The 17,822-nt window shown below is 38.6% G+C and overlaps 1 protein-coding gene and 1 long non-coding RNA gene across 2 annotated transcripts in view; one reads left to right on the top strand and one right to left on the bottom strand.

Annotated features, from left to right (window-relative positions):
• Positions 1-13,675, bottom strand: part of LOC139142963 (uncharacterized) — a 424,363-nt gene extending 410,688 nt beyond the window's left edge. The window contains exons 1-3 of the mRNA XM_070713161.1: positions 13,126-13,675; positions 11,758-11,896; positions 5,086-5,120 (exon numbers count right to left, since the gene is read on the bottom strand). Coding sequence (XP_070569262.1) covers positions 5,086-5,120; positions 11,758-11,896; positions 13,126-13,675 — 724 coding nt within the window. The remainder of the gene's footprint in view (positions 1-5,085; positions 5,121-11,757; positions 11,897-13,125) is intronic.
• A 417-nt stretch (positions 13,676-14,092) lies between these two features.
• LOC139130629 (uncharacterized) lies at positions 14,093-16,967 on the top strand. Its single transcript, XR_011551922.1, has 4 exons — positions 14,093-14,222; positions 15,268-15,341; positions 16,433-16,507; positions 16,893-16,967. It is a non-coding gene; the product is annotated as an uncharacterized lncRNA (long non-coding RNA).
• Positions 16,968-17,822: the final 855 nt, after the last annotated feature.

Genomic DNA, 17,822 nt, shown 5'->3' with positions numbered 1-17,822 from the left:
CAGTGCCATGATCACTGAACTTTTATAGTAAGCCTGTCACCTTGAAGGTAATACTGTAGATAACACGAGGGCTTCAAACGCACAATGGTACAAACAACACCACAAGTGTGGCCGTCCCCGTCTCGGGGCTGTTCTCGGAGCGGGACCGTTTTCTCTGGTTTTCCGTCAATGTTTTCCACCACGGACAAATGGTAACAACACTGAACAAAACCTGAATTATATGCTTGTCAAACCAGTTTGTGTCAGTGCCGCCGGTAACGCGCACAACCCAAAGGTTTGACCGTCACTTAATATCGAACAGTATTCAAGAAACGGTCCTACTAATTACTGCCGTCCCTGCCCGTCATTCTTCTAGCAATGCCCGTCACGAAATTGGCCTTTTCAATACAGTAATAGGTCGATATCTTAATATTCCACAACATTTGTTTGTGATATAAACTTATAAAATCATAGTCCAGGGCCCCCAACCGCCGATCGATTTACGACCGATAGTTATGCCGCTGACGCTGATATTCACCGTTGGTTGCCTGTGTGTGCGTACATGGACAGTCTGCATAGCCCTTAAATGTGGTCTTGGTTTTGATCAAACTTACAATTAAGGAGTATATATCAAAACAGATAAATGATTTATGTTTTCACATGGATTCACAAAAAGTTTCGCCCCGGTGTTCATTTTGGCCCTGGAATTCCATCTACCCACCCTTTGCAGAGTAGTAAGCTTATTGGGCAAGTAAACATGGATGCGCCGGTGCGATTCAACGATCAACCTGTATATCGGATCGAAAGTCAACAATTTTACGGCTCGGACTATGATTTTACAAGTGTATATAGAAAGTATAAGGCGCGGGGTATTATATATTGACTGATTACTGTAGCTATGATAGGCTACATTCAGGACGGGCAGCGACGGGCAGTAATTAGTAGGCAAAACAGGTGGTTTTCACCGTGGGCAGAACTCGGTGCAATGATACTGAACATTAATAGTAAGCCCGTCACCTTGAAGGTAATACTGTAGGTGAAACAAGGACTTCAAACGCACGATGATACAAACAACACCACAAGTGAAACGTACACATAGAAATACACGCGTTCTACGTTGTGCCCATCCGGGCCACGCCGATTAAAATATGACTGATACTGCTGGATAGTGTTAATTGGGTCGGTAAACAGTCAATTAATAGTTTAATTGACTACCTGGGTGATTGGCAGGTCGTGTCCAACGACGCATATGCAAAGCAGGCCAAAAGACAAAAGCCCCCAAAGTTATTGACAGCTGGCCAGGGGTCACCATGAATACGTAATGAAGCTTCACTACGCAGAAACTGCGTAGTCAAGCCCTTCTTAACCGGTCAAACTCTCTTGGCATTTTCCGGCATGGTCAATACCAGTGAATTTGTGACCTCATACCCTCCGATACTTACAGATAATGTATCCAATTATCCATCAATCCTACCAAAGATGTTTTCTACATCTTCAAAGTTAGCGACATCTCAAAAACTATAAAATAATAGCATTAATATATCCCCGTCCTCCCACAATGGACTCATCTAGCAAACTTTGCACTCCATAATATACTCGGCTCCGCCTCGTTGTGCAATTTTTTTTTCGTCCATTATAGGCTGGGAGGGGTACATTATTGCTTAAATAGACGATCTGCTATATCGTTTTAAAAAAAAATAATAAATGACAATACAAACCATCCATTCACATTTGCTTATCTTTTCAATGTTTTGCCACAAAGTGGACACTGTAAAGAAAAATTCTGTAAGTTTACGTTGCCGCAGGAAGGACAGTTCAAAACTGGTGTCACACTTTTATTCAAAACAGCTCTGAAATGTAATATATGCATAATAAATATTCTATAGGAGTCGGCATGCCGTCGCAATGAACGGAATGTAAATTGCTGTGTCTATTATGGGTTACCATTTGTGATAAGTCTTAAGCTATGTAGGAACTAATGTCGGCTCCCCGCCCGCACCATGTGTTGTAATGGATACCGCTTATGGTCACATTCATGATGGAAAATATGTTGGCCAAATGTGCTCTACCCTTACTCTATCCTAGACTACCTTGGATCCTTAGGGCTACTGTTTTACACAAAATTTGCACGGACAAAATGTCGGCTACACGTCAGCTACCCTCCGCTACCTTGTGTATTATGGGCTACCGATTCTGTCTCCTCAAAACAATATGTAATGTTTGAAACTTGTCCGCTACCCGTCCGCTACCCTCCGCTACCAGGTGTTCTATGCACTACCGATTTTTACTCCTCCAAACAATCTTTTAGTGAAAATACTGTCTAAAACTTGTCCGCTACCCGTCGCTACCCTCCGCTATCTGATGTTCTATGGGCTACCGATTTTGAGCACATTCTGGATGAGAAAAAATGTCCGCTACCCTACGCTACCTTGTCTGCTATGGGCTACTGATTTTGACTCCTCCAAACAATCTTTTAATGAAAATAAGGTCTAAAACTTGTCCGCTACCCGTTGGCTACCCTACGCTACCTGGCTTTCTATGGACTACCGATTTTGAGCATATTCTGAATGGCAAAAAATGTCCGCTACCCTCCGCTACCTTGTCTCCTATGGGCTACTGATTTTGACTCCTCCAAACAATCTTTTAGTGAAAATGTCTAAAACTTATCCGCTACCCGTTGGCTACCCTCCGCTACCTTGTGTCCTATGCGCTATCGATTTTGAGCACATTCTGGTTGGGAAAAGTGTCCGCTACCCTTCGCTACCTTGTGTTCTATGGGCTACGATTTTGAGCATATTCTGGATGGAAAAAAAATATGCGCTACCCTCCGCTACCTTGTCTCCTATGGGTTACTGATTTTGACTCCTCTAAATAATCTTTTTTTGTGAAAATTATGTCTGAAACTTGTCCGCTACCCACCGCTACATTGTGTTCTATGGGCTACCGATTTTAAGCATATTCAGGATGGAAAAAAAATATGCGCTACCCTCCGCTACCTTGTCTCCTATGGGCTTCCGATTTTGACTCCTCCAAACAATCTTTTAGTGAAAATAAAGTCTAAAACTTGTCCGCTACCTGTCGGCTACCCTCCGCTATCTTGCTTTCTATGGGCTACCGATTTTGAGCATATTCTGGATGGGAAAAAATGTCCGCTACCTCATAATGCTCAAAAAATCTGACGTCAAAATGTAATTACATTCTTTTAAAAATTTTGGGCAAAGTTGCGGTCGTTCATGAAAAAACCGATTAAAGATTTCACACTTGTACTAATTTGAAATCTTCGGTTTAACCAAAAGCATCCCTTTATTTCATGCGTCGTAACCGACACCAATTTATTTGATTGCAAATGCTGCACATTTAATTTTACTGGTTTTATAGACAATTTGAAAGTAGGTACTGAATTACAAAAAAGTTCCGGCTTTCCATAATGTCAAGTGTAAGATTGTGAAAAAAGTCCGGCTTTTCTATTACATAATACAATCGTTAAAACTTGTACCAGCGCACTAATACATTACGGCTTGAAATCTATTTATTTCAAGATTATTTGATTTTTGCGCTACCCCGATACCGATCGATACGTAGCGGAGACCTCGGCGAAAAAAAATTGTGCCGCGAATCCTGCATTGTATGACAAATTACCAGGATTTATGTCCGAGTACATCGTGCAGCGGAGGTAGTGTCCGAGACGCGTTAGAGTCGAGGACAATAACGTAGCGTATGATGTACAAGGATATAAATCCCGGTATTTTGTGAATACCCTTATTATTATACACCTTTTTGGTTCAATTTTACCTAAAAAAGTCGAAATATAGGCGTTTTTTGAATGCCCGTCGCTCACTGCACTGAGCGAGCAGCCTGGGAACGCGTTCAGCGCGTCCGCTTGGCGCATAGAACGAAATTTCAACTCACGCTGCGCAGTGCATTTGGTAGAAATTTTCCATCAGCAGCATAATTTCACTCAAGTTCACAGGTTTTTGACTGACCATGATATACTTTGTGAAGTAATGAACGTTAAGAAGTATGTATTTTTGTAAAAACTGTAAAATATTCACTTTTTCCCTCGTGTTGACGTAAAGGTGTTTTGAGGTTAAAGGTCAAATAGCGTCCAATAACACTACAGTTATTGTACTCCGCGTCAAAGTTATTGGACTCCCGGTCCTCTGATACCGAAACTTACTCTACGACGAAACTCCATATGTTACAGACGTAGGTGTATAATAATGAATAATTACAACAAAGACATATTTAAATGACAATAGGAGAACAGACAGATAACATCAGAAGGGACAGTAGCTGTACTTGTTGATAACATTACAAATTAAGAATAATTTGATTGTTTATATCGCTCGTGCATATATGTCCGGGAACTGGTCAGAAAAACCCAGGTATATCGTCGTCGGGTGTGGCTTATTGCTAAGCAGTTTGTCTTGTAAACACAATTCAAGGTGTATTCACACGATGTACAGTGCTATATATAACTGTTCACAATTGCATTATAGTCGGGATGAAAATTTAATCACCATTAATAAAATTGGACATTATACAAACAGGGTTTGTGTCGAAGACATGTACATCAAGCAATGTATCAACACGATTTTGAAGCAAAGCAACGTTCTATATTAACAAACGAAACAAAAACAATAGAAATTTATAAATTGTGACGCCTCGTGGACATTCAACAGATACTATTTTTTTCGATGTAGCAAAAGTCGAAATTGCCAGGCAAATGACTTCCGTCATACTTGTATCATTGAATACATTGTCAATGCAATTTTCGCTTATTATCAACGACTTGCTGTATGATTGACATTTCATGTCATCCGCCAAAGAAGCTTTTAACATCGGCACATGTACGATAACCATCTTTACGGCTGTAGAAAATCGCCAGCCACGCCGCGCCACGGGACACAGGTCGATACGGTATAACTGCTGACCAAGTTTGAGCTGGGACTATTTGCGAATGTCTCGTAAGTCTAAATAGAGTGTACTACTGAGATATCGCGTCGCAATCTACATATAGCGTTCGTGCAACTTTTTGCTAATGAACTAACTTTTACTTCGCGCCAAGCTGTAGAAAGATAAACAAGTAATCAAGACAAATCTTACCTTCCCGCCTGTCCTCTTCAACTTGGTAACGCTTACTGTAGCACAGAAATAATGAACACGAAATGTCTTCACAACAACCTTGCATTGTGGTAGCCTCAACCACCTTAGACAAGTGTGAGATCGAGATGGATGTTGACTTCAGTTAAAATAAACAAAATTAAATGAATGCGTTTAATACAGCCACCAATGCATGTAATGTATAATGTAACAGTTGCAAAATACCGATGAATTGTGTATCATCGGTTTAGAAATACTATAATAAGGAATTCTTGCACTAATATGAGAGTCCCTTCTCGCAGCGACTTGCACATCCCCACCAAAGAGTATATTGTTTTTCAAAAAGACCGGCCACGTGACCGTACTTGGCTTCAAACGACTATTTACGTCATTTGTGAATAAAATCACAACACTTTGAGATATCCGGTGACAGAAAGGATATATCTCTATTACCGTGAAAATGCAATATTAACTTCAAGATTCGACTAAAAATAGTTTACTTTTGTTCTGTTTCAATTCAGTCACTGATTTTCTGGCCAATCAAAGATTCATCCTGCAGTGTGTGTGTCGTCTGTTGGTCTCCGCCAACTCCAAACCTACAAACACAAATGAAATTTTCAGTCTAGTTGTCGGATCAAATCAATTCAAAAGTTTCCCTGTCTTCCTTGACAGACTCGTTTTTAAGAATAAAAGTTCTTCTTGTGTTTTAGATAGAGGCTAGTAAATCAAGTTCTGTCCCGGCGGAGACTATAGAGAGGCGCAGTTGAATTTCTACACGGTACATTTATTGAACATATTGACAACCTCGCTGTGACAACCAAACCAATATCACTCAAAGAGTCACGCATTAACCGGAAAGTTGTAAGGCTTGAAAGGCTAGCATTTATCATTAATGAGAGAAAACTCTCCATGAAATGGAAAAGTTGATTTATTAAGAAAAACTTACGTCGTTGCATGTTATTTACCGAAATTTACAGTATTCTGATTCAAATCAAAATTTATGACCGTACTCAAACCTCACAGTAAAATTGCTTCAATAATTGATGAAATCATGAGTGTTAGAGACAAAGTATTGATGAAATTTTAGATGACAATTTCAATGCTCACCAATTTAATTTTAGTAGAATATGGGATAACTAGGCAGCTGTTTATATTCGACCGATAAATGTTATAGTGCTATCACATCATGTCAGCCATTAATATGTGACCTGTAAAAACAAAGGAAGACGTCTGATTGTTGTCACCCGTACACTTTTCCTCTGGTTATATTATTCCATGTTTGAAACTGATCATGATTCTTTGGAATTCAAGAGTCATTTTGTTCCAGTGTTCAAGTAGTTTCTATCAGTACATGTTTTCAAGTTAGTCTTCGTCCGCTATCAGGATAAACTCATAAAGAGTTAGCCTAAAGCTGTTTGTCTGGTTTTTTTTACGTCATCGCATATCTCTCGTCTTTTTTTTTCACTTTACAGACGATGTCATGAGAATGAACAGTACTTGTCAATCAAAACCTAGGTTGTCCATCTGCCATTATGGCATTGCAGTCAGTGTTTTTTTAATCAAAGATATTTTCAATGTTTTTCTATCAAGCATATCCCTCGCATTCCTTCCTTCTTTGATTTTGCATCATGGACTGTAAAGGAATCCAGTTTCTACTGTTTATGATTTCGAACACGATTGGAACTAATTTGGGATAATTGGATGGTGAAGTAATGTCGATTTAATCTGCAAATGTAAGCTCATCTGCTTTCCTTCTTAAGTTACACATTTGATTTTATGAGTAATTTGTAATATTGCAACATTCAGCTATAGGGCACCGGATATTTTTTAGAAATTTGAAAAATATATGAAGATACAATTATCCCAAATCAGTTCAAATCTTGTTTTTGATGAGAGCGTGCCTTTTTTAACGGGGCTAAATTTGTAAAAGAGTGAAAAGATTCGTGTTAATATCATCCTGTCTGCTTTCGATTTTACAATTCTTTCCTTTTTTTCATGTTTGATAGTATGTGAGTTGAGGATGTCCCGTGAGCTTCTTGTTATTATTGTCGTTCTTCATGAAAGGCGTCACTGAAAAGTTTTTTTTTGCGACGAAGAACTACTTATATCTTTCTATCGCCCTCTACGTCAATTTGATGAAAGGAATGCAACGACGCTTGTGTAAATTATTCTCTACCAATTAATTGGTCATAATCAATCATTCAATCAATCAATAAATCAACCAATCAATCAATCAATAAGTCAATCAATCAGGTATAACAAATGAAAAGTTGAGTATAGTCTATAGACTTAAGCCATCTTTGCAGCCTACAATTTAAGCTTGAGTATCGCGTATCCGTCAAGCGTTTTTTGTTGTATTCCTACTGTACACTCGTGCTAACTCGTTTGCCCCCGCATGGCTTAATTGTGTGAACTATCTTACCAATGGATGCAACACTTCCAGTATGACGCATGATCACTCGCGTTGTCTCCATAGTTGAATTTTGGCTGTTAATCATATTATTAATTATGACGAGTAATTTTGATGACAAAGTAAGTGTACACCTTAACTTTCATTAATATGTAGACATAAGAGTATGGTAACAGTCAAAGTAATACCTTTCTCGTATAGTGGATGAAAATTCTATGTAATCGCCATTTGTCATTTCTTTTCTCCACTTGTTTATTCGAAACTGAAAAGCAAGTGAAAACATGAACCTGCGTCTCCCTTCGTCTGAACAACGCTTTATCGGGTGTCCTGATTTATATTTGACGAAACTTCGTCGAATCTCACCTTTTGGTCATAAATACTCAATTTCAACAACTGATATGATAACAGTCGTCAAAAAATCGTGACATGCGGTATCAGAGCTGTAACATAAGCTTGTCGTATATGGTTTGCCTTCACAGGCCAAGAGGTACAACATCTTCGGAAACATACCATTACCGAGCGCAGACCAGCGCTGAACTCGATAACAGCCACGGCGGATAGTTGGAGCGACCGGAAATGACATACATGTAAGGCTGCAATAGCTGAGGAAAGAGATGGCGTTCTACGCAACATAGATTTCTACATCCCAACACGGGTCAGTCGCAATTCCACGTGACGATTTGGAGAAAATGTATCAAGAAGCATTCTAGTTGTGAATACATCATCTAAATTACCGAATGTTCAATATTCTTTTGTAATTTATTGGAAGTCAAAACTTTTCCGACTGCCATTCTGCTATGATTAAGATATATATCCTCTAGCCGAACAGTGCTCTCTTCTCCCGACTCTAAATTTTACTGTTAGCTGTGAAATATGTGGTGTAAAATGCTAGGATCACCGATATTGTGTTCACATTGATAGAACGAGAGGTACATCGAGTGTTTTGCGTATAATTGTTGGAACTGTTAGTACTCTGCTCGGTCGGACACATCTGTTTCTAATGTACAAGTATATTTAAATATAGCTGACTCGTGATCGAAACAATCAGTGTTTTGGCCCAAAACGACAACTGTGCGCGGCAGCGAAAAGTTAATCTCCAACAATAGTTTAAACATAAAATACAAGTTCGTCGAAAATTTCATCGATTCGTTGCTGATAACGCAGCAAACTCATGTTTTCTGGAAATTACAAGTGGTTTAACTTTCTGTAGAGACGTTCAACTTTCTGTACATAATCTTGGCAAGGTGCAACGCTTTGGTGGGTTCGACTCGTCGCATTCCTTCCTTTGACTTCCCGCCGGCAAAAGTACAACTTACCGCGAGATTCCGAAAGACTTTTTTAGCCTTCATGGGATCTTTTATATAAATGAAACAATGCTGGTTAAACGTTAGTACTTTTTTAGTTTCTGTTATTTTAATTAAGTTCGAGTTAACAAAATCTATGGCGAGAATGCAATTTATGATTTTCTCACTCTTCCTCGCAGCTTAAACTGCGGTATTTACTTATCCGCGGCCTTCGATGTAACTACATCGCCCCTTTTATTATATGAAGGTCATTAAGGTTGCACATGCCTCGGAGTGTAAAGACTTAAACCGGTACTCAAAGTTTACCAAACAAAACTTGAAACCATTCAGACTCTGTAACATCAAGAATAAACAATTGGTGTCGCAAATTTTATTGCCAAAAGTTTAGTGCTTTGAAAATGTTAAATTACCTTAACGTACCTGCGATATTTGAACTTCAAAAGGGTCTCAGTTCTGTGTTAGGTGTATAGATAAATGTTGAATATTTTATTTCATAAACTAAGCCGGTGAAAATTAAAAACGAGCCCCCGGGGGCCGCAAGTATTACAACCAAGGCATTGTAAAAGTTTGACAGTCCGGTTCACTTTTCCCGAGGTGGAGTCTTCATTTAAGCAAAATACACGAGAGAGAGAGAGAGAGAGAGAGAGAGAGAGAGAGAGAGAGAGAGAGAGAGAGAGAGAGAGAGAGAGAGAGAGAGAGAGAGAGAGGAGAGAGAGAGAAACTAGAGTAAAATGCCTGATGTTATCTTAATTTTACCAGTTATATTACGATTGCACCCTCACTCTTTTGTTTAAAACTGCCAGGTTTATCAGTAAAACTTTTAAGGCTACAAAGTCGCTCTTTTTGAACCCCTCTCATAAAAAAAAATATTTTACACGAAAGTATTTTGTGTCGTAAGCCTTCTTGAAACATGCTGAAAATACTGTTCAATTGGTGCACAACCTCAACTCGTTTTGCTGCCAGGCAAGATTAAACATTCAGAGAAACATTTTACGGTCTGTACCAGAGAGCTACGCACCATGCACAACTCTCACCATGCAGGGCTGAACATACCAGTATGTTACATAAACGTTTGGATCTAATACCAGCTTTTGTAATGATATTCTTCTTTCTTAGGAATAGAGGTTTTACTTTATTATTATTATTATTATTCTTTATTTCAGGCCATAAACCCATACAGTAAAATGTACAAAAAATACAACATTACATCTAAGAAATAAAGCTAGAAAAAACTTAATAAAGAATACTCTTACAATGTTTCCAGAAACTGGACTGAAAATAAGAGTCGGAATTAACACAGCTGCGAATAACAGGGTTTTCGCTTTTCCACAACCGTTCACAAAATGCAAACAACAATTTACGGTGAAGCGAGGTAAAATTCAGAATATTTCTGCTAACAAAGTTTAAACTTATACTAGTATCACGCTTCAGATTAAATATCAATCTCAATGCATTATTGTAGGCTACTTTCAGTGAAGACATTTGTTTGACACTGTAATTACACCAAACATTAAGACAATAAACGCTATATAAAAAACTCTTGTAAAGAGTACACTTCACTTATGTGAGCAATTGCCAAAATTACGTAAAATAAAATTAGCTCTAGCATAAAAACACCGCAGCTGCCGTGCACATCAGCATCATCTGTACCTGAAGAAGACATAATATAGCCAAGATACTTTTTTGTACACACAAACTTAAGAGGTTTACCATACAGTAGTACACAGGGTATTCTCATACTGTGAGCTTTCCAGGACTTTGGGAAAATTGCCATACATTCTGTCTTTGCAGTATGAAAGATAATGTCGTGCTGATTCCCATAATGTTCACAAACGTTACTTAGTTTCTGTAATGCTTTAACCGACGGACAAATCAAGACTAAATCATCGGCATAGAACAAATGGTTAACAATGGTATTTGCCAGGTGACAACCCACACCGGCTGACTTAAGCTTACTACTTAAACCATCTACATACATGGCAAACAGCTTGGGCGAAAGGATACTACCTTGACAACGTACGAACACCGTTAGTTACCCCAAAAGAGTTAGAAACTGCAGATGCCCAGCGAACAAAAAAACATTGGTTACTGTACCAGTATTGTAAAATACGAATAATGAAAAGAGGTACCTTACTGTTGATCAATTTTCTAAACAAAGTCCAGTGGTTTACCCTGTCAAAAGCTTTCGTTGCGTCCATGAAACACAGATACACTGGCGAGTTATGCCTTTTATAAAAATCTACAATTTCTTTGAGCACGAAAATACACATATCAGTAGAGTGGTTACTTTTAAAACCAAATTGTAAATTGCTGGTATCTAAAAGTGAATCAATACGCGAAAGAACACAAAGCTCAAATACCTCTGAAATGGCCGTCACAATTGCAATGGGTCTATAATTATCCACAGAAGTAACATCCTTAGATTTGTCCTTCACGACGGGACAAATGATCGCATGCATTAAAGTCTCGGGTAAATATCCATGTGTAAAAAATCCAGTAAAGCATAGACTCAATAAAACGCTAAGGATTGAACTAGCATAAATAAGATGTTCAGCTGCAATACCATCATTACCCAATGCCTTTCCCTTTTCTAGCTTATTTATACACCCTTTATTTCATTTGCAGTAACCACCATCGCATTGTGGAAACCAGTATCATTTAATGTTGATAATACAAAATTTTTATCACGACAGTTCGAAACAGAATTAAGCAATTTTTCATAATGTTGTTTCCACATATCAGCAACATTCTCGTGACCAGTGCACCCACCTACACTAGTCGGAAGCGAAGATAGACAACCACGAGTGGTGTGAACAGAATGCCAAAACTTACGTGAGCCCCCCTGCGTCAAGTTGTTAGCCAAAGCATCGGCTTTGGCTTGATTTCATCTCTTTACACGCCCGTAAAGCAGATTTAAATTTTGCACGCGTTTTGCGCATAAGATCAAAAAGCGGACCATACCTAGGCTTACCATTGGAGGCCCATAACTTAAATGCATCACGAGCGGCACTGTGGAACTCGCGCACATGTTCATTCCACCCTGGAATAGCTTTAAACCCATGACCGTCTGCTTTCGAAATAGGGATACAGTTCTGAGCAGCTGATTTAAGACAAATAACAATATTCAAATACAATGAGTTCAGATTGCGAAGGTGCTCAACGTTCTTACAATTAGGATCTCGACACACGAGAGAATTGCTGGGGATTTCCACTCTACGGAGTAAGCAATCGGTTATATATTCATAGGCAGACAGATTCCTAGGCGTTGCTTTACTCCAATTAGGTTTTGCATGAGAATTGGTCACGTTCTGTCGAATTGGGTCAGTATGAACAAGCTCAATAATATCAATATTTACACAAAGAGGAAAATGATCGGATGACATACAATCATACATTATACCAATGTCAGAAATAGCATTATGCACTGCATGGGTGCTCAGAATATGATCTAACCAACCAGTACTACCATGCGCCTCACTAATAAATGTAAAGTTTTCATCGAATCTACCAAGCTTTTCAGCATCAGAGATATGCAAATTATTTTCAATACAAAAAGTATCAAGCTCACTCGCAAAAAACGTACCGAAATTGGCATTAAAATCGCCAAGAATGATAACATTCGTAGTGTCAACCTCATCAATAATACTTTTGATTTTTGCCAAATAACTCATATAACTATCATAGTTTTCTCTAGAACAGGTCGGAAGATACGCACAAACAATAAATAGCTTTCTGGAGGATGTAACTATTTCAGCACCTAAAAGTCTCGTATCGTTGAGGTATTTAATCGTGAAAATTTGTCCCAAGGACTTACGCCATATGAAGGCAACGCCACCGAACGGCCGCCCGACGCGAATTCTACAGTTGTCATTGATAGCAGAAACACCACATGCGTTAAAGTCCTTGTGAATTCTCGAAAGAAGAGGCAGTTCCGCTTCCGTCAGCCAGTGTTCTTGCACAAGAATAATATCATGATCTTTACAAAGGGTCCTAATCGCGTCAATGGATGACTTTATTCCACGGCAGTTATAAGATGAAAGACGTAATGTCATAAATTAATAATATCTGCGGACGAGAATTCCAGTTGGCCATATTGCCGGGTCACGTATTTTGTCGGCAAACTCACGAGTTGTTTCAATCAAAAATGATGCATATGTGTCATATTTGGTTTTTAATTGTTCACATTTGACTATAACTTGGCAGCGATTTTTGATGAAAGAAATAACCGCTTCTGGAGTCGTTGTAGGCGCGAATCGAGTGATAAAAAATTTGAAAGGAGGATGAGAGCGAACAGCTTGATTGTTGATTCTTCACTAAATTTCGCAGTACCAATAACAGGCGGAGGGCGACGTTTAGAACGACGCGATACCACAGTGAACTCCCCTTCTCTATTCACGGACAGATTTTCAGATGCCTTTGTCGGTAGTCGATCAGATTGTGATGGACGTTTAGCTTTGACAGCAGGTGCACGAGATTGAACCACATCTGCATACGAGCTCGTATGAGGATCTTTGTTCAAGGGACAATGGAAGTCCAACGGCTCACAAACTGCTGGCAATTCATATCGTGCCACCTGTGAAATCACATCACTTTCAACATGTACCTTCTCAGGCTTCTTCAAACCATCAACGCAGCTTTTCACTTCAGAAATTTCTTTCCGTAACAAACCGAGTTCATTTGCCAAATCAGTCACCTCAGGCCGCACTGCAATGTCTTTCATTTGTGCCACTTCTCGCCTTAAAGACTTCAGTTCTACCATCAGAGTGGAGACGTCAATGTGGGTAGTATCAATTGGCGGTAGTTTTGCCAAATCTTTAGCTACAAAGCATGGCAGGTCTTCGTTGTCAACTTCATGGAGCAATTTCACCATATCCATCATATTATTAAATCGTTTATTCTGTCCCTGACGTTTTATCAACCTCCCTGGGTCATTACAGCATAGCTCAAAGACAGTCCGCTTGGCATATTCTACTTCGCCATCACTAAATTGATCGCAACATATAGGGACTCCAGCCACTTGGTGGCGCCTATTCTGGCCCATGTAAAGAAGCCAAAAACGTTTAAGCCGAATCCTGACTTAAAAATAGATAAAACACCAAATACCGGCAAGGGTAACAATAACAAGACTGTGGACTTTCACTGTACACATAACATGTGATTCAAAGGTTTCTTACAATACATACACGCCTGCCGAAAAGTACAGCCATTGCGTCACATCTCTTTCCCGTACGCTGCCATCTTGATTTGTGGAGATCTCGTTTTTAGTCTCACGTGATTCACCGGTGGTATATAAGTTATGGGATGTACCCACACTAGATGTCATTTGCGTTGCGAGTGAGGTAACGTTGAATCTGGCGCTCTTTCAGAGATTTTGGAGGTGAATAACGGGCCATAGTTGAAGGTGGCCGTATGTGAGAAGTTTGAAGGTAAGCGCGTGAGTGCCACAGCGTAAGACAGCGGTATTGCTAGCGTGCACAGACAAAGGTAGATGTTGGATGTTGTTTCAGGTGTACCCGTCCACGCGCAACTTGTCGCAGCCATGAAATTTGCGTTGCTACGTAGACGTTGGCGAACGTGAACAAGTGAACATCGGAGCCATGTTGGCAACAGACAACTTTTATATTTGCATAACAATACCGTGTATGGCCGATTTTCTGTCAGTGACGGTTCATAAACGGATGTCACAGTCGCTTGAGGATTGTTATACACCGGATTGCGTGAAAGACTTGGAAAAAGGGAGTCATGACAGCAAATTGCAGCAGTATACATTTATCTGAAAGTTTGCATTCTGTTTTCACTATCAACAGAGTGATATTCATGTACACCCATGTCACACTCATACCTGGCATCATTTTATACATGTAAGTCAATGACAATAATTGGTAGTTTTGGGGTTATTTATGAACACACTTCCTATGTGAACAATCCCCTTTTGTTGTATCCCACGCATACGCTTAAAATATTATTTGACCTGCCTGGCTTACCCGCAGACAAAATCATTCATTGTTGACATTTCAAGATATGTAAATGCCATCAAAATTTGTGGTATTATTGCATTGTCTGAAATGATTGCATTTATCAGTAGGTATATGCCAACCATCTCAAGTAATACTGTTATCAGTGTGCGACCCACATAGAATTTAAGTGGATTGATCATGTACAAAGCGTATTTACTTATATCCACATTGTTCCCCTAAAAGCAGACAATTTCAAGTTGGATGGCCAAATTGACCAGGAGGTATGGATGTTACATGATATGGGTGCTGTTAATGCGAAATACATCCAAATGAATTTCATTTTGTTGTGAGTGCAAACAGACTGCAAACATTTGAATACACGAGTATTGCTGCAAGTTCCGTTCATGACTTCCACTTTTGCTATGTGATAGGAGCAGTCTGGCGCATAACAACCCCCAAGTGAGTGTGACTGACGTCAAACACTATAATGACTTTCGTTATTATTCTATTTCAGGTGCTGTTGCAAGACCAATCGTTACTTGTTTGTAGCTGAGGATCGCAGGTTCAGGCTGTTAGAATTAGTTAAAGGTAAGTATTTCAGTTATTATGAGTAAGTGAAAGACACAGTGGGTGTAACTTTTGATAATATTTTCACTATTTTTGTTCTGTGTGTCATCTACAGTTACCTGTTGTACACCAAACGTCATGTTGATATGCCAGGTACTGAGCTTGCCACCAAAGTCAATATATGCATTACCAGCAGTGTTATTGTTGAAAAATGACTTTTAGTCCGGACTACAAGTCAAATATCAACAATAACATTGCACTTTACTAGCATACAGACCATGTGAAGAGCTCAATACTTGGCACTTAGGCATGTTTTAGTCAATAGAATAAGAAACAGTAGTTGTAGCACAGACTAAAAATAGTGAAATAATCATCAGAAGTTACAGATACTGTGACTTTAAAGTGTGTATGGTTTATGATATTTATGTAGCTGTTTGTACTCAATACAGTGCACTGAAATGCACCTTCATTAGTTCCAAAAAGAAGTACACGATAGTTTGACTTATATTGAATATGTACAAGTATGCTTCCTAGTCAGGATTTCAAGAATAATAGACAATAAGTGACAACAGAAAGGAAACTGTCAAACTTTATGTAAAAATTTATACACGATATACTTCCAAATGGTGCTAATTTGTACAAATGAAAAATAATCCTTACCAGCCATTGTAGGATTTGTAATGTAACAACGACATATTTCACATTTTTATTCAATGTGAACGTGTCACATCGTTTTGGAATCAAGTCGAACGTGTTTCAGTAATGAATACAACTATAATGTAAAAATGAGAATGAGTGTTTTTTGTGTGGTTTCAAAAACCACATTAAAAATGTTATTTGCTCTTGGTAATAGCAATTTTCACTCTTTAAAAATCATGGATGAAGTACAAAGATAGCGATGATCTGAAGGAAATCCGATTCTGTGATCTTTCATTACAGAGCTCCGAATAATAAGGGAAAATGAAAAATGTTATGTGAACCAGATAAACAACATATATTCTGATCTGTATTATTTTTTAACCAAACAAGAAGAAATAAATATTATTTAAAAAATCTCAAGTGAGTGTGAGTGACGTTACAAAACTAAATTGACTTTGTTTATTGTTTTTCAGGTGCTGTTACAAGACCAATCGTTTGTTTTTGCAAGCTGAGGTATCACAGTTTCAGGCTGTGAGAATTACTTACTGGTAAGTATTTCACTAAGGATGAGTAAGTTAATGGCCCACTTTAAAGTGTTTGTTTTATGATATGTATTTTGCTCTGTGTAGTCAATACAGTGCACTGAAATGCACCTTCATCAGTTCAGCAACAAGTACAGGATAGTTGTACTGATATTGAATATGCACAAGTCTGCTTTGAAGGGTATTTTTGGGTATTTTACACAGTACGTATGTTGTTTGATGTTCTGATAAGGTGAGTAGTGGACATGTTCCTGTGCTACATTGTGAAACAAGGAATGGGCTCAGGACACAACAAACAAAGAAATGTCAAACCTCACCCACTGTACAGTTAGTGTCCGTAAAATGTTTGAAAAGTTAACATGTATCCATCCTTCTGTTTTTTGTCATGCAGGTGTATAGACGCCAAGTGGTGACAGGTTTCCAACATTGTTGCAGTGCTTCTTTTCATTTTGGCACATCAGCTTGTAAGTCAACTTTTAAGCCCTTACCTTGTTTGGAAGGCCAAGTAATGACAACTGTCTGTGTATGTGAGATATGTAGTACATTAGGCAAAACACTACCAGTTGAAGGGGTTTCTGTAATTGCTTTCCTGAAAGACTATTATGTTGTTGGTGTTATGCTCCGACATTCACATAGTACACATTAAAGGACACAACACAGTTACATTACTTTGCCATCATGTTCATCAGTAATTACATTTATAGTTATTGTTATTGTTTATAGTTATTGTTGAAAGCTCAAACAATTACTTTAACATATTACGTAAGACGGTCTTCATCTATATAAATGATAAAATGTGAGTAACTGTACAACATGAATATTGTGTGTAACATTAAGCCAGTTCATTAATTCACCCCATACAGTGTGAGTAATGAGAAAGCACATGTTATCAGTTTCACCTGTACTTTATTGTGTCTTATGTGTAAATGAACTGCACTAGGTAAGTAATATATTTTATATGTACACAAAGATGGCCAAAGGTCAGTATGGTCAACATGTTTCCAAGGGGATCATGTCCTATATCACACATAACTGATAACAGCAATAAACAGCCTTGGCTTGCATGAAAGTAAAGTGTAGTGACTGGTATTAAAATGCCAAAAGCACTGTCACATTTCATAAGCTGTATGATGCACGACTGCACTGGTAAATTCAACGATCTTGTGAAGAGTGCATATGCATACCATTATTTCTCTTTCACTCTCTTTTAGGTTGTTCGGAAAATGTCATCCATTTCTGTTGTCCGCACACTTGCCCGAATTCAACAGAATGGCCCTAGTACTAGTTTCAGACAAATTTTTGTTATTTCTTTATTTAATGA

This window comes from Ptychodera flava, chromosome 1 (genome assembly GCF_041260155.1).
Source record: "Ptychodera flava strain L36383 chromosome 1, AS_Pfla_20210202, whole genome shotgun sequence".
NCBI lineage: Eukaryota > Metazoa > Hemichordata > Enteropneusta > Ptychoderidae > Ptychodera > Ptychodera flava.
This window is presented reverse-complemented; position numbering and strand designations above follow the sequence as displayed.